Source organism: Colletotrichum fioriniae (genome assembly GCF_027942845.1).
Source record: "Colletotrichum fioriniae strain IMI 355084 chromosome Unknown scaffold_4, whole genome shotgun sequence".
Lineage (NCBI taxonomy): Eukaryota > Fungi > Ascomycota > Sordariomycetes > Glomerellales > Glomerellaceae > Colletotrichum > Colletotrichum fioriniae.
In genome coordinates this window covers 2,696,802-2,719,683 of record NW_027076840.1, presented here as the reverse complement: position 1 = coordinate 2,719,683, position 22,882 = coordinate 2,696,802, and the positions used below count along the sequence as shown (strand labels likewise).

At 51.5% G+C, this 22,882-nt stretch overlaps 6 protein-coding genes across 6 annotated transcripts; 1 reads left to right on the top strand and 5 right to left on the bottom strand.

Annotated features, from left to right (window-relative positions):
- Positions 1 to 1,817: 1,817 nt before the first annotated feature.
- N0V96_004574 (uncharacterized protein) lies at positions 1,818 to 4,049 on the top strand (the record flags this gene model as incomplete). Its single annotated transcript, XM_053188639.2, has 2 exons — positions 1,818 to 3,082; positions 3,140 to 4,049. 2 exons carry the CDS (start codon positions 1,818 to 1,820, stop codon positions 4,047 to 4,049), a joined length of 2,175 nt encoding a protein of 724 aa, XP_053054601.2.
- Positions 4,050 to 4,340: 291 nt separating this feature from the next.
- On the bottom strand, positions 4,341 to 4,982 carry N0V96_004573 (uncharacterized protein; the record flags this gene model as incomplete). Its single annotated transcript, XM_065757154.1, has 2 exons — positions 4,341 to 4,558; positions 4,655 to 4,982. 2 exons carry the CDS (start codon positions 4,980 to 4,982, stop codon positions 4,341 to 4,343), a joined length of 546 nt encoding a protein of 181 aa, XP_065614367.1.
- Positions 4,983 to 6,013: 1,031 nt separating this feature from the next.
- N0V96_004572 (uncharacterized protein) lies at positions 6,014 to 7,345 on the bottom strand (the record flags this gene model as incomplete). Its single annotated transcript, XM_053188637.2, has 3 exons — positions 6,014 to 6,033; positions 6,237 to 7,086; positions 7,175 to 7,345. The coding sequence occupies 3 exons, from the start codon at positions 7,343 to 7,345 to the stop codon at positions 6,014 to 6,016; spliced, it is 1,041 nt and encodes a 346-aa protein (XP_053054599.2).
- Positions 7,346 to 8,650: 1,305 nt separating this feature from the next.
- Positions 8,651 to 9,382, bottom strand: N0V96_004571 (uncharacterized protein; the record flags this gene model as incomplete). Its single annotated transcript, XM_053188636.2, has 1 exon — positions 8,651 to 9,382. One exon carries the CDS (start codon positions 9,380 to 9,382, stop codon positions 8,651 to 8,653), a length of 732 nt encoding a protein of 243 aa, XP_053054598.2.
- A 3,226-nt stretch (positions 9,383 to 12,608) lies between these two features.
- On the bottom strand, positions 12,609 to 14,003 carry N0V96_004570 (uncharacterized protein; the record flags this gene model as incomplete). Its single annotated transcript, XM_053188635.2, has 1 exon — positions 12,609 to 14,003. One exon carries the CDS (start codon positions 14,001 to 14,003, stop codon positions 12,609 to 12,611), a length of 1,395 nt encoding a protein of 464 aa, XP_053054597.2.
- A 4,243-nt stretch (positions 14,004 to 18,246) lies between these two features.
- Positions 18,247 to 18,727, bottom strand: N0V96_004569 (uncharacterized protein; the record flags this gene model as incomplete). The annotated part of the gene is made up of 2 exons (XM_053188634.2): positions 18,247 to 18,471; positions 18,563 to 18,727. The coding sequence occupies 2 exons, from the start codon at positions 18,725 to 18,727 to the stop codon at positions 18,247 to 18,249; spliced, it is 390 nt and encodes a 129-aa protein (XP_053054596.2).
- Between the last annotated feature and the right edge of the window lie 4,155 nt (positions 18,728 to 22,882).

The window sequence follows — 22,882 nt, the reverse complement described above, 5'->3', positions numbered from 1 at the left end:
AGTCCGACCTTAACCTTGGCAGCGCTCAGAAAAAAAGACAAAAAAAAAGAAAGAAAAAAAGAGACGGGAAGCCGGGTGGTCGGCAAGCTGGTGAGACCTTGTGTCACGCTTGTCCACCTTATCTTGGTTATTGCCATCATCTCTCCACATAAGATTTGCGCAGATGCTGGTCTTGTTACGTACTGGTGGTCCCGGTGGGCGCCCACTGGCAACTGCAGTACCTACTATGCAAGGGGAGCGGCACAATGTTTACCAAGTTTACTGTAGGGTAATACGAAAGGAAGAAAGGCAAAGTTGGAAAAGGCTCGTGATGGTGAAACGCTGCGAGTGCTGGCGGCAGCATCCCGGACTTGGCCGGCTATGGCGCATGAGAGCTTACTGTACTTTACCTCATGGTCTCAAGGCTCAAGGCTCAGGGCTCAAGGAACTTATGGTGGACTGCTTGCTGATGGCCGGAATGGGGGCTCGACATTAGGATGGCAATTGGCTCAGCTGGGCAGCATGACCCCGGCTTCGGCATCTTCTAGCCGCACCCTCGACGCCAAATCTTGGAGGGGGGGCATGACGTCAGGCGCAGGCGCGAGTTGCATGTTGCTTGCGACGCTTTGTTGATCTTGTTGCGTCTATGGGTTCTATGGGTTCCGTAGGTATCTTATTCTTCAGTATTGTGTGATGCTGAGATGTTGGCTCGGTTTCTCTCTCTCTCTTTTCCTCTAATGATGATCTATCTATACATACAGGGGGAACAGAGGCCGAGGATGTGGCCAGGGTGCAGCAGGGTCCCTTGTTTTGGCAAAAGAGTCCTAGTCTCTATTCGTAATATGCCTACACACAGTAGCTCAAGAGTCAAGGATCACGTCTAACCCAAAAGAGAGCAATTTGATGGTTTGAATTGCGGCCTGTGATTTCCCTCGGACCCCGTCTCTGTTACCCCCCCAGCCCCTCGCATCGTCTTGTCTGTCTGGTCTTGTCTGTCTGATCCGGTCTGGCCTGGTCTGAGTCTTTCTCTTCCTTCTCGCTCCATCCGGTTACCTCCCATTTCAAAGCTTCTTTTCTCTTTTTCCTTCCTCCAAACAACTCTCTCTCTCTGTCATCGTCATATCTTGTTCTTGATTGCTCGCCTTTTGGATACCCCTTGGCCTCAGACACAACAGACGAATAAGCGCCATCTACCTTACCTAGTACCTCGAATCCCCTTGTCACCTCGGCCAGCGTATCTTCTTCAACAAACCAACGTTCCTCCCGCCCGCCGCCAAAGCTTCGTTTCGTTTGCAAGCGGACACCACGGACCCCATGCCAAGCTTTTGGTGATCCGCCAGCAGACATTATTGGACACAGCTCTCCAAAACCCAAACTCAGTTCCCGGTCGAAGCTCAAGCTCATCTCGGTGAAAGTGAAGCTCAGCCCAGCTTTGAGAGAAAGTGACTGAGAGCTCGCACTCGCACTGAAGAGAGACACCGCAGCGCGCTGCCCCTCCACGAGTTGGAGTGATCGACACTCTCGGGTCTTGGCAACGGCCACCGCGGCGCTGCAGGGTTTTTCTGACAGGATCTGGCGCTATTCTGTTCGCTCCATCTGCGCCTTACAGCATCTGTCCAGATTAAAGAGAGATACACGAGAGACACAGGGACTTGTCTCTTCCGCAAGCCAACACTTGCCGGGGTTCCCAACGCCTCCTCCGGCCTCCCCCGACGGGCGCATTTCAAGCCACCATCTCTGTCGCTGTCGCTGTCTGTGTCGCGATCGCAGATATCCTTCCGTAATTCCAATCGCAATATTTCTTATTTTCATCGCGCACTATAATCATCGTCCTCACCATGTCGGCCGCCGACGAACAAAGGCCCAACGGCCACCCACATTCCGCCGACCCGTCCACCTCTGCCGCCGCAACCTCGGCGCCACCAACAGATTTCGGCGCCGCTCAGCCTTCGACAACAACAGCAACCTCTGAGCCGATTGAGAACCTCAACGGTCACACGGTGAATGGCACCGCAGCCGACGGTCCCACGACAAACGGCCACGCACCCAATGGCACAACTCACGCCCCGGCGGCCCTCAACGGCAATGCTACTACCCACGATGCGCCGGACCTGAACGGGCACTCGTCACCTTCGCCCAACGGCGCGCCCGCCGCCGCCGCCGCCACCACCGCCAACCAGCAGATTAATGATGGCACAGTCCCATCAACAACAAACGGTGGGCCGCCAACCAACGAGCATGAGCCCAAGCACGGCGAGGGAGCTGCCCTCGAGAACAAGATCGAGGGCGTACAGAACCCGGATGCTAACGGTCACAAGCCGCCCAACGAGAAGCCCCATCACCACTCTAGCGATCTCAAGGGCCTCTACTCCGAGGGTAAAGAAAAGGTCAAGGACAAGACCAAGCCCTCTGGCGGCTTCGATCCGACACCCTTACCCGACGCGCCCCCGGGCTACACCGTGCGATTCATCTTCCACAAGGCGACCAACCTCCCCGCCGCCGACATTGGCACCCAGTCCTCCGACCCTTTTATCCACGTCACCCTCCGCGCCGCCGTCCCGAAGCGCCACAAGGAGGACCCGGACCTCACCCTACGTACCCAGACCATCCGGAAGACGACGGAGCCCGTCTGGGATACCGAGTGGGTGGTGGCCAACGTCCCTGCCGACGGCTTCATCCTCAAATGCCGCCTCTACGACGAGGACTGGCCCGACCACGACGATCGTCTCGGCAACGTCACCGTCAGGGTCCCGCACGTCGGTCCGGACTGGAAGGGGTACCCGCGCCCCGGCCAGGAGTTCACGGCCAAGAAGCGCATGGGCAGCAAGCGGGCTTACTTTGTCAAGGCCATCACCAGCCACTTTGATCCGCGCGTCGACATGTCCCCCAGGCTGTGGATTAGTATGGAGCTCCTCGGACAGTCTGATCCGCCACATGCGCAGATGTGCACCCTTGGGCCCACCACCTACTTTAAGCACTTTAGTCCAATGATTGGGCGTCTTACTGGTATCAAGGTCAACCGAGATGAGGAGAATGATGGCCGGTCCGACTTGTTTGACGAACCAGAAAACAAGGAAAAGGACAACAAGACCCAGAAATACGAGTAAGTCTTTCTGAGAGCATCTCACCAAAACACAACCTATTAACACTGCCATCACAGCTTCCAATCAAACGAGATGCAGCTCTCAGGACCCGTCCCTCCCGAGCTCTACCACCGCTACGTCGAGTTCCGCCCCATGATTGGCCTCATGTTCGCAAAGAGCGGCCTGCGCGGCCGCATTCTCAACAAGGCCCTGCACAAGCAGCACAGCCGCGTCTACAATTTCGACAGCTCGACAGAGTACGGCGTCTTCAAGGCCCGCTCCGAGGAGGCCGCGCTTCAGTTCCTCAAGCTCGTGCACTTTGACCAGGGCGGGCGCATCTTCACCTACGTGTTGACGCTCGACGGCATGTTCCGGTTTACGGAGACGGGTAAGGAGTTCAGCATCGACATGCTTAGCAAGCATACCATGCACAGCGACGTCGAGACATACATTGCCTGCTCGGGCGAGTTCTTCATCCGGCGGCTCGAGAAGCCCGACGCGTCGGAGGAGGCGGATCCGCCTGAACGAACGCACCCTAGCGACGAGCTGCCCAACGGCCCGCCGAACGAGCACCCGCCGCATAATCCCTCGTATTACCAGCTCTACATCGACAACGACTCGGGCACCTACCGACCAGACAAGTCGATCCTGCCGAAACTCAAAGAGTTCTTCGAGGCCAACTTCCCGGGGTTGGGCATCGTGGTGATGCACTGCGAGGACGAGAAGCTGCAAAAGCTCAAGAAGGAGCAGGTCGAGGCCAAGAAGAAGGAGGGCAAGATGATCAACATGGTGGCGCGGAGTCCCAGCTCGAGCTCGCTCAGCTCCAACGAGAGCGCGCTGGAGCACATGGACGAGGCTGGGTATGATGGTGAGCCGGTCAAGAGTACGACGCAGAAGGCGCTTGATGCGTTGGAGGACCCGAGTAGTTTGAAGAGGATGCTGAAGCCGGGGCATCATGGGGGAGGAGAGAGCTCGACGGCTCATTAGTGATGTGGTGGGTTGGACTTTTTGACGTCATGTCTTTGATACCTTTGTGCTTGGATTTGGATCTGGATTTGCCGCAACGGTACGGCGTTGACTATTTTTGCTTGGATATTCCCCGTCTTTGGACATTACTTTACTTGGATCAGAGGCTGGATAGTCTGCAAGATCGACTATAATTGAATTTAACAATATCGCTACTTGCTAAAAGAAAGGCTCAAACTCATTGCTATTTCACGTGATCATCTCTCTTCCCATGTCATCGAATTCAAGGTTGTCCGCCTCGTCACTGAAAGTCTAGACCCTGCGCCCTCTACGAGCCCAAGGCCATCCCGGGCTTGGATTAGGACGCGGGAAATCAGACGCCATATTGGTCTCCTTCTGCCGGTCGCCAAAGTAGGTGTTGGCCGGGAACTTGTTCTGGCTGACGCAGTTGGGGTTACATTTATCGAGGGGTCCGGACTTGCCGCGGGTAAGGTCGAGGACGTAGGTATCGTCCTTGCAGTCGGGGAGGACTATGTGATCGGGGAACATATTGTCAGCAAGTGCTTTTTGTGTCCAGGCATATGATGGTGCAGGCGTTGGATTTGTAGGAATTTGGTTGGGCTTACCCTTGAGGTCGTTGAATGGGATGGTGTTGAGGTAGCAATCTTTAAATTGGGTCGAGTAGGCTGTGTAGAGGCCGTTGTAGTTCCAGTACCAATTCCTTGTTTTCTCATCAGTACTCTCAGAGCTATTGTTCATGGTCCGGAGGACTGCGATGTACTTATTGGTGTTGTCGGCCGCACAGCCCATCATGATGAGGGCACCCGCGGGTCCAGTCTTGACGAGCTCGGACTTGGTGTCCGGGCAGCAGTAAGTCTTGACATCGGCTGTGGCCGTGCAGTTGAGGGAGGCGAGGGCGCCCGAGATGGCGGCTGCGATGATGATGGACTTCATTGCGAGTGTCCTTGACTGTTTTGGTTGGTCTAGATTGTGTGGTGATTTGACTTCCTGGTGGCTTGAGTTGTAGGCCTTTTATCATTCCTTTTCGAAGACGCTTGAACGCTCCATTTATACCCAAAAACTATGAAGACACAAGCTAAAACTGTCAGATCTTTAAACGCAGTTAGAATTACGGCTCGCGCCGGCCAAGCGAGCATGCCGCAGCTGGCTGGTCGTATTGTTCAACTACCGAGTTTGCGGGGATTTAGCCTATTGCCTCTTTCATCTTCCAAGAAAAGGTTTTATGCCATAATTGATTAAGAAGCTACCACAAACGGCAGTTTACCAAAACGTTCAACACGAGTTGGGGGCACTCAAATTGAAATGGGCAGGCGCCAAGACAAGGCTCTCTCTATGGGCCAACCGGATGTTTACCTGCAGACATTTACCAGGTCTTCATATATCGGAAGTTCCGATGCTACGTTGAAGTGTACACATCCCACATTTAATCTAGAGGAGAATAGTCTTGAGAATGATGAGCAGACCAACAACAGTTGAATTGTAATAGTCTCGCGGTGGCATAGTTTTCCTGTGTGCCGGGCGAACTTGATCTTTGAAACGGCAGATTACCAGAATTAGTCCAAGTAAGGCTACATTATTACCATTGACACCAACAGATTTGATGGCATTGTGGTGTAGAATTAACCAATGGAACACAACCTAGTGCTAGGTCAAAGAGGAGTCGACCTCTTGAAGGGGGGAAAGCTCCTTTGGCAATTGACGATGGTTATGCCAAGACAGGTTTTGCCTGAAGTGCGTGTTTTGTGAACACCACCTTGGAGCTGAAAACTGACCGGTCAAATGGGTTGCTACCTTGGGTACCCAAGCAGCGAAGCAGCTCGTTGCCAACGCCGAGTTACAGGTAGTTCAGACAAAGGTGGTTCTATCGTCTGTTCCATGGATGAAGAAACAGCTGGGTGAGATGGTTGACGCAGTTGTCTCTGAAAGATAATCTCCGAAGAACCATTCTGAGATTCCACCATAATTCAGACGAAGAAAAGAAGGCCTAGAATCATCCTACAGTATCGTCACGAACCCACTTTGTGTACAGACGACTCGGAAAGTGATCAGCCTACGAGTCTCCCGATCTACGCAACACAGTAAACTCCGCAACAATAAACCCAAGATATCCAATCAACATAATACCACCCACCACCCGCTGAACACTCCCACTTAACCACATCGACCCCGTAAACAAGGCAGTACTACCCCAAAGAACAGCCAACTCAGCGCCTGATACGCTCCCCGCGCTCCCCAGCGCCCCTTCCGAGCCCACCATGACGATACCCAGACACAGCGTCAGCAGAAAGACGTTGCTGCCCACTGTATTAGCAACCAGGATGCCAGCATGCCCGCGCCGCCCGCTGAGCACGGCGATGAACTTTTCCGGCAGGGTTGTGCCGATGGCGAGGACGACGATGCCAAAGAGGACTTCGGAGGCGCCAAGGGCGTCGGAGATGTTGGTTGCTGCGTGGGAGAGGATGTAGCCTGATAGGCAGATGGCGAGGAAGCCAGCGATGAGGTTGGCGATGTGGTAGATTAACCCGCGGCGGCGGCCTAAAAACCGTTCCGAGGGACGGAGGAGGGGTTGTTGCTCGCCTTCTACGTCGGTTATCTGTGTTTCAGCTTGTGACGGCGATATAGGAGCGCGGCTGTTTCCTCGAGAAGAAATGGATGAGTCTGAAGAAATGGATGAGGTATCATCTTCATCGCTGGAGCTATCGCTGTCTGAGCCTTCCGGTGCAACGAGCGTTCCCCGGCTGATTGCCCATCCTATTGAGAGTAGATAGACGGCAAATGTGACAATCAAGACGATGCCGGTGACTCGCCAAAGGAGCTCACGCGGCATGTACGTGACTGGGATGATGGCGGTCGTCACGCCCAGCAACAGCAGCGAGTAGATGCGAGCGCTACGATCAAATTGCACCGCATCGCCCTGCTTGCGGAAAAGGAGACCTAGCGAAAAGGCGCCGAGGATGTTGGAGATGGCTGAGCCGACAATGTTCCCGAGGGCGAGCGAGGCGCGGCCTTGCGCCAACGCGCTGACAACCACAGCAAGCTGAAGATGGTTTAGTGTTAGACTGCTCTCCGTAAAGACGATGATGTGGTAGCGAGATGACAAAAAGACAGAATGAGGCCGCACTCACTTCTTCCCACTCGGCGCCGGCGGTGATTAGTGCGATAAGGGTGTCCGGGATGCCGGTGCGCCGAGCGACGATGGCCGTGTGGTCCACGAATTTGTCGGCGCCGGCCTCGAGGAGGAAGAGAGTGCTGACGAAGACGGCTACGTTGTAAGTCACCACGCTACTGATGGCCATCTTAGAAAATCATGGGGTTCTGGAAGCGAATCTGTGGGTTTCAACAAATGCGTCTAGTGCCGTGCTTCAACACGGGTGATGAAGTTGTGAAATAAGAGGACCTCAACACCTCCGCCGAAGATGGGATGACGGGTGGGACTGACTCGCTGGAAAACGCAGATCCACCCGCCATGGTAAATTGACGTTCTCGGCGTTAGTAAAGATCGAGCCGACGGTATTCAACTGCCCTGTGACAACCAGTATCATTTGTTCACCGCAATAATCGATTTGCGGAATTTTCAAAAATAACTCATGCCAGGTTGTTGTCAATGTTCAGTGAATCAAGCGCTTAGTCAATTGTGATTTTTCGGATATATCAACTAGACCGAGCAAGTCGAAAGAACTCTCTTGTGATAAAAGAGCAGCGAAGCTTAATGCAGCTATTAAAAGATGCCAGTTTAGGCTACCTTTTGTAAGTTTTTCTAGCCATGATGATCCCATTTTACGACTAGTCAGGAATAGAGGCCAGCTCAGTCCATCCAGGCCGAGAAAGAGATACAGAGGAGTTCCTCGGCAAGACAAAACATATTTAAGCCAAGAGCGATCAAAATGAAATACTAGAGTCTGGCTGTTATCAAGTTCATTTTTCGTTGAGTATTACGTGAAGAGACAGATTACAATATCGGACGCTTGAAAGCTTTGTTTCAACTGTTGGGCATCGGATCTACGGAGAGAGTGAGCAGAAAATAAATCAACTAAAGACAATGTCGGAAAGTCAATCGACTCCCGCCCGAGATCGGCAAGATAACGGATCTACGCGTTGGACATTCCATATGTTAGGTGGATACAGCCCGAGAGGTCGGGCCATCTCGCGTCTCATGCACAGCGCAGAAACTCAATGGAGGGCAGAAAAAGCTGTTCGCGATTCATGAGCCTTTGATCATCGATACTGGCACTTCAAGATCTCGGAGTGGCATATTCAGCAGTAAGATGGCTGAAGGCACTGTGTTGAAAATTTGAAACATCATAGATAAGGGAATTTGAGTTCAAGAACTCAAAGAACCCTATAGGTACTTGGCATGCATTACACTCATGATGAAGCCTTTAGTGTTCAGCATGTCACAACAGGACGCTGTCAACTGAAGAAAGATTTCAAAACTTCGAAAGAACAACTCAGACTCATAGTATTGGGAAGATAAATCAGAAATAGCTAGCTAAAAAAACAAAATGATCCCAAATTCGCAACAATGGTCGACCAAAAAACACACTCATAAAAGTCGTAAAGGAGCACCCATAAAGCTGTGGTGCCATGTGTGGAATGCCCATCTATTTGAGAGCCTCGCGGACCTTGCTCTCGAAGCTGCCATCCTTGAAGGGAACGTTGGCCTTTCCAAAGTCGGCGTTCTGAAGAGAGGTCTTGGCGGCGGCGGGGAGAGCATCCCAGTCGGAGATGGGGTAGGTCTTGCCCTTGGTCTGAGTGAACTGGAGCTCGTGGTTGGTCGGGAAGGTGGTGAAGTATTCGACCTTGGCGCTGTTGCCGTCGATGGGAGGAGCGCCGTTTGACTTGCTGTAACCGCTGTGGCTGGAGGCAGCTCCGCCGATGATCTTGGGGGTAGCCGCGGCCGGGTCGTCGATCTGGAGGACAATATTCTCCCAGTCATGGCGGTGGCCTCCGGCGACATCACCGCCGGTGGGGTGGTCCTTGGGGAAGTACCAAGAGTACATGATGACTGTCTTGCCGTCGACTGTGCCAGCGCGGGCATATGTCTGACCCTTGGACTGATCGCGGCAGCCGCCGGTGGAGCTGCCGGTATCCTGGAGACCACCGCTGGTGTCACCGTTGTCTGCAACGGCGGGGTACGGCTGGCAACCGTGGGCGATGTGGAGAAGGGGGTTGAAGGTCTCGATGACCTTGCCGAGGCCGCCAGTCTGAATTCTCTGAGCGACGGGGCTGATGGCGTCGTGAGCCACAACGGCACGGGACTGAAGGAGCTCAGTAGGCGCGGCGGCAACGGCGGCGGCAAGGGTCAGGATGTTGGAGACCTTGAAAGAAACCATTGTGAAAGTTGGAAATCAAATGATTGAAAAGTGAATGTGGGTGTGCTGTAAAGCGAATGAAATTTGAGTCTGAGTGAATGGAAGGAAAGTGATGCTATGAGTGAAGAAGAAAAGATAGCTTTAGAAAGGGACGACCGCTTGCTCTTTATACTTGGATATCTGATGATGATGATGCTTTGCTTATATGATGTCTTGATTACTGTCTTGAAGATCATCAAAACATCTGCCAAGCAGCTAAGCATTTATAATCCTCGTCTCACGTTGAGAATAGCAATTAAACAAACTTCTAGACGTTTTTAGTCGGCCTGATCAAGTTGAGGGCCGTGAGTGACATTAAGGCCAACCAGTCGCCAGGCCACGATGTTTAACCAAGCCTCCCGAGATTGAGGCTTGTCTGATCTTGACATTCAAGACTCCGTATTGGGGGCAGTGAATATTCAGGGGAAAAGTATGAAGGTCTTATTGAAGGCCCTATAAGGCAATGAAGACAAGGTCATTAGTCTTACCGGACTCTCGGCGCGGGTTTCGATTGCTCGTGACGTCCGAACACCCTTCGGTTAGGTGGCTTCGTGAATCTCATATTGATTGACCCAAGACCATCTCCAGGCCGTTTTGGGGTGGTGCGGCTCGGCGGCCGGTCAATCTGACCAAGGCCGATAATACTACCTACCTGTTTCTGCTATGTAAAGCTGAACGATACTACCTCACCATGCAGTAAAGAGCTGAACATGTCAAGGCCAGTCACTCAATGCTTTGTTTCTTGGCACTTTGCCCCTCTGTGTACCTTATGTGACACCCCCCACACGCACCCAGCCCTACTGAATACCTTAAATGGCCCAAGAGCCCCATGTTAAGACTATGTACCCATGTGAGACCGGGTGACCTTAACGGACGACATATACGAGAGATGGTGTGCTATTTTGTAAAGTGGTTTTACAACATGCTATTCTGGGTGACGAGCCATGTGGAACCAAAAGAAGAAGGTGGTGGCCCGTTAATCTTCTTCAACAAATCGACATGTTCTACGGATAGCATACGTGAATGGTCATGTTGACAATTGTTCTGAGAAGATGATCTACCCAACCCTCTTTGTAGTAGTCAACAGGCTTTTGCTACCTTGGAATCGCATCATAGCCGCTAGAGAAAGTCTGTCCATCTTTTCGGGTTTCCCATCAAAGGCCACCCGAAACAAATTATTGGTTGTTTCCGTCGGAGTTTGCGGGCTTGGCCTGAAACAGCATGCTTCCTCGCTTACAACACAAAGTGCTGACAGGCTGCTAAAGAAAGTATGCTCACTGACTCGAGCAGCCATTCTAGACCGCTGCCCACCTCCAAAATAGGCTCATTCGGGGGATTAGCCGCCGGCGGATCACGGAATTTTTAGTTACCAAGCTTAACCCAGCCCCCCAAGGACTCAAACTTCTGACAGGGGGCCTTGGCAGCGGTGTATTTGCGACTTGATACTTCATGGATTAGGCGCGCCCTTTCATGCGTTGATGGAAGAAGCCAATGAAACCCCTTCCAAGGCCGACCTGAAGCGGCATCGGTATTTCTGTTGGTCATGACTTGCTAGGCTTCCCACGACACCATGTCGGCCGATTCACGGAGTCCGGGGGACGGGACTGTCCGCAGCGCCGCCGACTAATCGTAAAATCAGAGGCCGACCTCTCGGAGAAAGGCCGATTGCCAAGATCACCTCAGCCTTAAGGTTTTCCCACAATGCAGGAACAGGCTTAGTCGAGTGCCATCATGCGACTCGGCGTCTCCTGTGATTTCCTGGACTGGATACCTAAATTCTGGGAACGGGATTGATGGGTTTTGAACGCCGATTGCTCTGTTCTGCAACCAAAGCAATTTATTGCATCGAGCTCTGGGTTCTCTGTCTCGCCATTCCAGTTTGTAGATTTGGGGTTGGTGATAATACAACGATCTCTACAGCGGCTCGGTAGGCTTTCAACTCAAGGATGACATTGTGATCACTGCAGGCAGTAGTACAGTGCCCCAGGATACGAGATGCCCCACACACACACACGGATCTTAGAGATGGGAGGAGGAGAGCTTGGCAACTGCACTTGACCTTGAAGCCTCTGACTCGAACGAGTGGCGACGACGCCTTGAACAAAAGCCCCCTCTATTCTGGCTTATTAGGGCAACCAGGCCACCGCATCTACGGCATGGGCAGGGTGCACAATTTCCAATTCAACGAAGACGAGAATGCAGCGAGAGCGAAGGTTCAGAATGGAGGATGCTGCTCTCTAGCTGATTAGTAACCCACCCCAAAGACACAGTTTGTGGGCACTGGGGCACGTCGAACTGGAAAGTTCGATGGATTAATGAACCACCCCAAGATGTTGGTGAAGACTCGCCAGCGCCAAAGACAGGCGAGGATGCGACAAACCAGTGTCGAGAAGGGCAGAAGATCCACATGCGCATCAAGGCATACACAAATATGAGCCAGATATCTGACTCGAAGGTTTCTGACGAATTAGCTAGCCATATGTCCAATGTCCATCTCATGGAAATGATACCTGAGTTCCTATGATTGGTGCTATTGTCTTCTAGAATTCGGCATCATGTAGGTTAAAGCATGGAAGCAAGAGCATTCCTTCCCTCGGATCATTCTACATCTAAACTCCAGTCAGTTGTCGTAATGTTAATACCAACCCAGGGATCCGGACATTACTATTCGCATGCCACAAGTCCTCGCCTTGAGTTATTGGATACCAGTAGTGTATTAAGATCAACTCCACGGAACATTCTTGTCAGACTTGAGAGCCCATTAAAGAAACAAGAAGGTCACAATTTTAAATATTTGACGGGAAAACTCGAGACCTCGCACCTATTCTCAAAGCTGGCTCGACAGGGTTCTATTCATATCTTTTCATAAAGTTCACATGGGAGTCTGCTGGGGCGTTGCTCTAACTACTCAATTCGAAACTCGTAAGGACAAACATGGCGGCGGGCCAGCGTCATGTCACATGTCCGTAATGGAAATTTTCCACTCTTATAATGTTGCATTGCGACACTGATATTCATAAGAAGATAATCTTCCTCGATGAGTAAGTAGCCACTCAGACTTTGGGTTGTCAAAGTGTGAAGACTCAATAGGCAATAGCACCAAAGATTGATGATAGCAATTCTCTGGTTTGATCAGGCCAAGTAAGTTGTTCGCAGCAGTGGTATATGTCAAATTACTAATTACGCTGTTCTATGAACAAAATCTCCTTTACAGGGAGGGGAGAATTCTCTTCTCAGTGAATTGCCAAAGCAGGGGAGAGTAGTCAGAGCACCAAGCGTTGCCGGTGTAGTATGTGCTTCTCTTGCCCTGAAGAGCGTACAAGTCGCGGTAGAAACCGGCCTTGACAGCATCCGTAGAAACGTGAAGCTGCAGGTTGGAGTGCTCCTCCCAAGCGGCAAACTCGCCGCCAGTCGCAGAGGTGCTGTTCGAAGAGGCTCCGACCTTGCGGACGGCGTCGGCGACCAAGCCCTGGGCCTTGGTGGAGTCAGCCTCGCCAATGACCTTGACGGTCTGGTAGCCAGGAACGCCGACGGTCTCCAGGCGCCAGACGAAGGGCTTGGAGGGAAGGGCATCAGGGGCGGTGATGTCAACGTTAAGGAAGTTGGTCAGGTCAGGAAGACCAGAGTCAGAGACGACACCAACGTAGTAGGGGACGTTCTCCCACTGGTTGAAGACGGAAGTCTCAGAGTCGTCGAGGTCGAAGGGAGCGAGGTTCTGGACGGTGGGAGGGATGGTGATTAGGAGCTTCTTAGCCTTGATGAGCTTGCGGCCCGTGGCGGTGGCAACGACGGCCTTGACGCCGTCATCAGAGCGCTTGGAGGCAACGACAGTGCTAGAGTACAAGACATCGCTTCCGAGGAAAGCGCCGGCCTTGTCGTACACTTGCTGGTTGCCACCAGGGGCGTACAGGTAGCCGCTGGAGAGACCGAGAAGATGGGGCTGGCCGAAGTTCTGCAGGACGTAGAGGGTCGGGGTGTCAAGAAGGTTGCCGACACCGTGAGCGAAGATCCAAACGACCTGAACGACCTCAGTCAGGTTGTACTTCTGAACGAACTGGCCAAAGGGCAGCAGAAGGTCCTCAGGGACGTTCTCGGGGATATCGTAGGCGCCCTCAGCCAAGAAGTCAAAGTTGAGGGTGGCGAAAAGGTAGCTCGCCAGAGGTCCGACGAGGGTGTTGGGGTCGACTGCCGTAGCGTTGGGGACGACGAAGCCGGTCTTGAAGTCGACAATCTTGCTCGGGAAAGGAGACAGAGCAGAGGCGTTCAGCTGGACGTTAAAGCGCTCGAAGAACTGTGTCGTCTGGTCATTCTGGATGAACGCCTGCACGCCGTAATCGATAGTTGCGCCGGTTGCGGGGTCGCGGAAGGTGTTGACGTGGCCTCCTAGCTTGTCGGCGCGCTCGACGACGGCGACGGTCTTGTTCTGGTCCCGGAGACGGACGGCGGCGTAAGTTCCGGTAGCTCCACCTCCGACAACGAGGACGTCGCGCTGGATGATGTCTTCGGGCTTGAAGGCGGACTCATCGTAGCAGCCGAGGCCGGAGGGGGCAGCACTAATTAATGTGGCGCTGAAAGCGCATAGCGACAAAAGGTGGGAACGCATTGCAAATAGAAGTTGTGGAAAACGAATGGCTGGGTGATCAAAGGAGTGACTTGAGACGTGCTTCTTTCCAAGACCGGCTTTATTAAGACATGGCGATTATAGAAGCTATATATCCGCACATGCCGTATTCCAAGGCAAAAGGTGCCGACTGAGCCCGGCGGTCCGGTAAAGTTGGAAGCCAAGGCCAATCACCAAGGAGAGTTTGACTCAAAGAGGTAATGAAGTCAAATTGATTAAAGAGCACGAACTCTGAATAACGGGCTCCACATCGACAGACGGACATCTTCAGAGTCCAAGGCCGGGCTCGGACTCTGTAGGGGCAAGTGGTTACTACAGTCTTGTCTCTATCGATTTGACGGTCTTTCTCATATTATTTGCCCTGGTCGGGGTCCAGACCGTATTATCGTCTTGTTTTCGTTTGTTCCTGAGTTGCAACCTGTTGGCCGTGCTTGTGTGCTTCAAAAGGCCCTACATCCCGGACCGTCCGGTGGATTACAGCTTCTCCGAGCAAGGATTAGGTCAAGATGCTCTCTCTTAGAGTTCAGCGCTTTGATTGACCAGGGCTGAGTGACAGCTGGAGAGAGAAATGCCAATTTACTAGTTCGCAACAAGGTGGGCTGAGTAAAATGAGCTTGAACTCACTGTTAAAAACCTTTGCATGCGCCCGCTATGTCCGCCGGCCTGACCAGCGCATCTCTCCGTCCGAGACAAGCTTTCACATCGTCACGTCAACTAATTACTATGAATAATGGCGACAACTCATTTTGAATAGCTGATCTCGGAGCGGTCGCTCTCGCATTAAATGCGCGATATAATTTGCCTAACCGCCGGAGTCTAAACCTCTCTATGCTGCCCTCAAAGCTGTGCTATTCACCGCCGGTTCAAGACCCTTTCGCCTGGCAGCGAACTACAATTCGCTGCAGTTGATTCGCTGCCAAGTCAGATTTTGTCGAAAACCAGCCGTCAGCCTTGAAGCAACAGGCACCAACACGCAATTGCGATTCTACGCAATTTGCGCCATCCATGGCAACAGCGCCAACGATGAATAAGGTTCTAATGAAATGCCGACACTGACTCGGTGGAATTTACCGGTGGCCACAGCCCCTGAGATCTTCAGACCCCAATTCCACTCTGGATGATTTGCCTCACGACCGTTGCGCTTACGCCCCGCCTCCCGCCTCGGGTTTTGACAACGGAATGGGGTAAGTGACTTGCGTATTGAAAACGAAGTACAAATTGTACGAAATACCTCCTTCAAAGGAACAGAAACCAAAATGCTTTTCAGGAGAAATTGTTCCGTCAAGAACTTAGCAAGATAATCAGATATCCTTGTTCAGTAACGGAATAATGGTGAACGGATAGCATGGAAGTGATTCGTGCTAGAGGTGATCAACTCGTACTAGGAAAAGTTTATTGTAGCTTTCGTTTGTACCGAGACGATGTCTACAGGGTCTAGTTCTAGCGCTACGAACTAAAAACTATCAATAACTCTACTGCAATCATCTTCAGTCCGCCTTTTCACAACTTGAGCATTGCCCAAGTACTCATGTCGTGATTTGAAAGATATTTCCTGATGTCAGATCAAAGAAAAATGACCAACAGTCGCTCATGCAGCCTCTTCATCCGCAATAGGAATGAATCGCAAGAGACACCGTTGTCCGTATGGCCGGGCAGAAATGATCTGGTCGTGAGATCGCATACTCTCGGGAGTGACGGAAGGATCCGGTACCGTAGAATACCGTCCATATATGCAACGAAGCAAAATCTTCATCTCTGCCAATGCAAGACTATTCCAGTATTAGCAGAAGCTCGCACCTATAGTCCGTAGGAAGGTAGTGGAAAGTCCTTACTGTTTTCCAACACAGCCTCTTCCACCGTGAGCAAAAGCAAACATGTGTCTCTTCCTCTCGGCCTCTCCAGTGGGAGATAACCAGCGTTCAGGGCTGAAAATATCAGGATTGGGGAAGACAGCATCATTGTTGCGATGAACCGAGTATGCCTGGCTGCTCACGATGGTACCCTCAGAGACAAAGTAGCCGTCGACTGTCTTTCCTCCTGGCGGGACCACTCGGGGGAGTGACATTGGGATCGCGGGATAGCATCGGAGGCCTTCTTGAACCACGGCGTCAAGGTAAGAAAGCTTATCAAAAGAGACATCTGGGTTCTCTCGAATCTCTTCTTGGAGTTTCCGTTGTATTCCGAGAGATGCTGGTTGTGACAGTTCCCACATCAAGAAACACAGGGAATCACCCGTTGTATCAATTCCAGCTACCATATGATCCGTGCATTCCGCGGCAATGTCAGTGGCATCCATCTGGTTGACACTGCTGCCGCTTTCCCTCTTGTCTTGAAGGCGGCTTAACAGGGTGAAGGGCGCGGGATCGATTTTGGAGGTAGCGCCAACAACGAAGTCCTTAGCAAGAGGCGTGGTTCGTGGATCGAAGAATAGGTCAAGAATCTTAGAGAAGTACTGGTAAAAGACAGGATAGTGATGCTGGATCAGGCGGTCTAGTTAGTAAGTTGAGGGTTAGCAAGCACACACTGCTCATCCAGTCGGGCAATCTCACTTCGTAGACTATCGTCCGTCGTGACTTGCTCCATCATGTCCGTGTCTTCCTGTTTTTGGAGACTATTGGTTCCGTAAGGGTGGAACAAGTGATGCGTCACGCAGTCACAAGCGTAAGAGTGAAGCTTAACCTGGTGACCAGAGGCAATAGCGTCAGTGTTATTGATGACAGGGTTCACCGCCATCCCTCCGTGCTTAAAGATTTGAACTTACATATACATTCACACTTCTACTTGCTGCATCCGCACACTGCCTTACGAACTCTTCCGCACGCTTCTCAATACCGCTCAGCGCTACGGGCTTCACCACATTGCTATTAGCATAGCGATCAGCAATGATACGCTTGCGCTTCGCGTGCTAAACAGAAGTTAGGTTTCCTCTGTCTTGGACTAGTAAATGAGCTAGGTAACTTACATCGCCCTTCACAAGAGTTGAAAACATGGTTCTAAATCACGAGCGCAGGTTCACGATCAGCATCATCTCAAATCTTTCCATGGAAAAGTGGCACTTACCTGCGCCCGAAAACCTTGAAGAGGTTGTAGAAACGATGTTTATCATAACCACTTCCCAGTGATCCGTAAATCTCTTTGACCGCCTCATAAGACGTATACGAAACTTCGTTGGGTGCAATCCGCACGACCGGGCCATACTTCAAGTGCAACGAGTGGATGTACAGCGTTCGATTGGCGCCGAACTCGTGCCATCTCAGGACGATTGAGGTGACTTTGGAGAGCGCTGGTCCCGGGATTCTCCATAATGGGGATGAGTAGCAGCGTGCTAGGTAGAACACCAATAGGGCTCCAAGGATGGCTGCCCCAAAAAGCGGGTTTAATAACATGATGCAAGTCTTCGTTGCTGATGGCACTGCCTGGCTGTGCTATGCGAAGCCTTAATCACGCCAATTGACGAGGATTGGGAATGATGCTGAACATAAATACCCCGTACTACTGCTTTACCGCGGGGTCGGCTGGGGAAGAACGGTAAAATCGGGGGAGATAAGGACGGAACGAGACGAATCAAATTCCCTCCATATCAAACAGGATCTTTGTTGTTGAGTCATGGGCGGTTTACCCCGCCTATCTAGTTCAATTCCGTTCCCCTAATGTTAAGAATTGGCGAATTCCGGATGGGCGGTCTTGTCTTGTGGATATGAAAACAACGCCTGCTCCGGGTTCGGCCCCGCATTCTGATCGCTAATGTTAAGAAGACCCGAAGATACGGATCAGCCGAGACCCCCGGCCACAAAACCAACCCCCGTCTTAACCCGTATTTTCTCCTAATGTTAGGCGCAGCCGTGTTTTCGCGCATCGTCTTCCATGATTCTTGCACCTCTGACCAGCCAGTCTTTGATGACAATCGACGAAGTACTCTCTTCCCACACTAGTCCACTTCGAGGCAAAGAGAAGCACGCCGTGCAGGAACGCTCCAACTGTGGCCTTTTCAAAGGTCTCCTTATCGTATTGCTACCTGCATCTAGTGGGCAGCCGACATCTCATACTTGGGGTTTTGGGTAAGCTGCTTGGGTCTCCGTCTCTCGGTTGATGCCAAAATTCTTCCAGTACCGGTAGTCCTTGATAGACACGACTGATGTCTGGAAGGCAAGAACACTGTTGCGAGAATGTTAGTGTTTGGATCTCACATAGAACCGAGCCAGCCGTTGCGTAGAGGCAAAGAAACCTACATCAAGACCATGACGATGAGAGTCACGATCCAGCTGATAGCACAGCTACCACCCGTGCAGAATCTTCCGTTCGCCTGGCACAAAAGACCAAAGGCGACGAACCAAAACACAATCTCCATGGTATTGAGAATAGCGTTGGCTTTGAGTGAAGCCCACTTCTTGAAACGCTCCTTGTGAGTCGTCAGAAGTTGGTAGCCGATAATGATGAGAGACTTGAAGCCCTGTACCCGTCTAATGTCAGCCCCAATCTTTGATAACGACGATTCCAAATTGAAACAAAAAAGCGAGCTTTCCCTGCAACGAAGAACTTACCATTGTAAGCGCCATGATGTTGCCGCGAGTGTAGGGAACCGGCATAGCCATGCGCCAGATGGTGAGGATGATGGCCAGTACCATCAGGGCGACCTGTGCAATGTGAATTTTGGTCTTGTATCTGTTATCGAAGAATCGACCGTCAAAGAAATCGCGGAGCCCCATGGCGATAAGAATTGTTGCCCTTGCCCTTGCGTTCACAGAATAATTAAGATCGTCGTGCTGACTCGGTGGTTTTGAAGGGCGAAGGATCGGATTTCAGGCTGCCTGTAAAAAGTCGATGACTGCGTTTGTAGGTCTGATGGGGCGGTGAAATTGGGATTTGTAGAATATTTGAGATTAAACAGTTTCTTTATGTATATTCTTCAACTTTTGTTTACATGTATTCGATATGGCTGGGCAACTGCCTTCTTGCATATACGCGGAGTTCGCTGAGACCGTATACGCGTATAAGGTTCGAACGCCAACTGCATCGCCACAATAACTCGAGACAATGGCTAAGGGACTCCACACCCCAGATTCTATACCGAGTACTACAGGTAAGATTAAAGCCGACTAGCTGAAGGGCGGTTAACCATAGCACCATAATTAAAGTTGCCGCGTGGCATGCATGACCCGATTGCTTGGCTCAAGGCTCTATTGAGTAGTCACGTAAATTCCAGATCGCTGATTAAGGGTTTAGGGGTCTCCTTGACGCTACGTATGCTACGGCGTCGGAATTTTACACGATAGTTTGTACGCGTTTATCTAAGATCTTGTTCTGGGGCAGTGCTTGCTTGGGCTGGCGCGTTCTTACCTATAGTAGGTAATTACCAGTCATTCGCTCGTATAGATGGAATTTGAAACCGCCGCACGAGTTCCCTGTAAAGCTGTTGATAATTGGCGCGACGAAGCTGACAAAGGCGTTACGCGCTTTGAGACCCTGAATCGATGATCGGTTCAGTGATAAAAGCCGTCTTGGATCTAAAAGCCGTCTCTAAAGAACGTCCTAGACTAGACAGAATCGCTGAATAACGGCGTTATCTACACCCAGCTTACTAGAGGCAGAGGCTTGGCTCGCGGCTCGTTCCCTTACTTGATTCCTCAATCACGGGAGATTCTACATAATTCGTCACCTTGACCTGTCCCCAAGGTTTCTCAGCTCAAAGCATTTGAGAGCGACGAGGCTCTTGCTCCGCATAATGCATCACACTGGCAAGAGTGTAATACACAGCTCATGGGGGCCGGCCTGCCAACTAAGGGAGCTGATGGGGGTTCGATTTCGAAGTTGCCTCCCACAATCCTAGGACTACTGCGTGTATTGTTGGCAGTAGACGTGGATTCAGTTGTCGTAGGAGTTCGTACCAAAGTCTCCTGAGTGGTTTGAGAAACTCGGGCTTCACCCCTAGGAGCATGAAAGACGAAGCCGCACTAGCTGGCACGTTAACAAATCGCAGGCTGTTCTCCTGGCGCCTGAGTTCTCATGCACTTACTGCTAGTACTAATGCCTGATGCATGGGCGCTTTGACGTTACCTAAGATGTTGGGTCGGTTCTGTTTTTTCTGCACGTGGTAAAGTTTACTGTGACATATTAAAAATGTCAGCACCTCATTCGCCATAGAATCGACGATGGCGAAGTTGACGAAGTGGTGAAGTTCAAATTTGAAGTCCTGGTCCCGTGAAAGACGCACACCTTTGGATTTCTGCGAATCGCTTCATCAGATCAAGCTTACGTAGACAACCATTGATGTATCGCGAAATTATTGTATGCTGCGGGGCGTTAAGACGGCCTCCGTGAAAGCCGGCGCCGGCTCCGCAGTGCCGTCTTACCGCATTTCAGGGTATCTATCAACATATATCGGAAGCCCCGGGATGCGGCTAGTATGTTCGCACGAATAGACAGTCGCCCTGCTATCAAAAAAGCTTAAATCCCATGACTATTTCCCAAGGGCTCCGCGGAGGGCAAAGCTCGCCGCGAAATGGGCCGGTAATTACCTTCATCACTATATTAACAGCAGACTTTTGACAACACAGGTGAACCTTGTCAAGCCGGTATCCCTGTAGTACACGTCCACCACGCCCGCCAGAACGCGTGATTGAAAAAGTCGAGCATGCTAATCGCAAGATATAAGTGCGCATTTCCATCGGCCCACGGCCGACTTCGCACGCGTAATCGTCATGGCAAATCATGAGCGGCGGAGAGTGTTGAAATAAACACTCCGTCTGCAAAATCAGCCAGACTCAACGAACATTCCCGAGGACATGGCTTCGCTGCCTCTTGAGCTCGTGGAGCAAATCTGCTCTTTACTTTGCTTTCACTGTCAACACCCAGGGGCCTTTCCCGAGGCCGAGAGCGACGATTATCGACTCAGCAAAAGGGCATTATCGCGGCTTTGTCGCGTTTCGAGACGAATTTGCGCCGTTGCGCAGCCGTTCCTTTTCCACGACTACGCCACGGGCGGGTTACCTCAAGGCCATGGATGCGGTATCGGAGCACAGTCTAGCAAGCCCTTGCAAGATGACGACTACGACGACAAGCTGCCGATCTTTCTGCGCAGCATCATACAGCGTCCGGATCTGGCATCGCACATCAGAACGCTTCAGCTGGTAGAGAACGACGTGATTAGCGGGTGCACACCAGACCTAGCACCCCTCCTCATCAAAGCGACCGAAGATGCTGGTGCTCTACGACACGCTCCGAGCAGAGGCTATCTCCAAACGAAGATATGGAGTGGATTCTCTGGTCAACCAGAAGCTTTACTGCGAATACAGCGGCGAAAGATCCACCACTGGCTCGAGGAGTTGGCAATGCTGCTATCACCAAACGTCGCTATGCTTCTCACAGCCCGGGACAGCTTTGTGGATTATGAGCATATTAGAGACAGTCGGGCCTCTTTCCCCGCACTACGAACGATCGCTCTCCGGGGCGTCAGGAAAAACCATCATATTTACGAGGCCTCTGCGCTCTTCGCCGCAGCGCCGAATCTTGAGAACCTGGATTCAATGCAATGCAGTCTCTTCGACGGTCAAAGCCCTTGGACTCTCGTCAAGCCCTGGACACTGAAGTTGAAGAATCTACGGAGGTTATCGCTGAGCGAAATAGGCTTTGAGGATCTCAATCTGCTGGTAAAGTGCTGCCCGAATTTGGAGGAGCTGGCAGTCGCAGCAAAAGAAATCTACCGCAACTCGGAATTCAACTATTGGGATATGTCAAAGTTGCTTCAGGCACTTGAACCTGTTCGCCATAATCTACGAAGATTGCGCCTTTCTCATGAGTCTGGACGATCGCGTAGGGAAGACTCTCGGTCAACTCCTTCTGGTGGAATAGTCTGGTCCTTTCGCGGCTTCGAAAATCTAGAGGAGCTTGCATTTGATCAAGCGGCGATCGACACTAGTCCGCGAGCAGCTCCCGTGGAAGATGGTATGGGCTTATACACCAAATGGATCTTGGCTGAAGTCTTGCCAGCGTCCATTCGACAGGTTGAGATCTTGCATGCCAATAAAAATTGCAAGGAGAAGCTTAGGCAGCTTGCCGAAGAATGTTCCTCCGCGTTACCCAGCCTGAGGGTTGTTCAGGTCAACTTTGACAAGTCCACAGACAAAAGCGATATCGATCTGGAGTGCATAGACCTCATGAACGTACAATTCTAACCACTGGCTATCGAGTTGATGTGGGATATAGGCGGTTTCGAGAAAGATGGCTTGACATTACGTAAGGGCGGCCCAGCTTGGATCAGGGTCGATTCCTGGTTCGAGCCGATATTTGCATGAGGAATGACAGTAGAGTGTTGACGAAAATAGACTAATAGATAGATTATAGAGAAGAGAATGTTGCAATGCGTTTTCGGTTTGAACGCAGAGTAGATGAAGAAGCCGTACACCCTTGACGCCTGGCACATAGAAAAAAAAAACATCATAGAGAGTTGTTCATCGCAACTATGCCAGGACTCAGGCGATAGGCCAGCTGTAGTCTGGAAGGCCTCGGCGAGGATATTCCGACTGTCGAGGATAAGACATTTGAATGAGCACGATGCGCTCGTCTCCTAGCAAGCATATAGAGCAAGCGAGGTCAGTAACACCCTGAACAATATTCAAGCTCCGAAGCGGTTAAACAGACCTGGGACCGTGGCCCAGGACCTCGATCTCGGTATGTAGCTGGCACAAACAACAGCGGGCCGGATGCGCAAATCAAAGACATGGACTGAGATGAAGCAAACGCTTCAAGCGACGAGAGATAACACCAATGTCCGCGTATGCGCTGCAAGTGATGCTTGTTAAACCTCGCCGTGCAAACCGCATCCAGGGGCTACAACAGACGACCGAGTGTTCCACACGCAGATT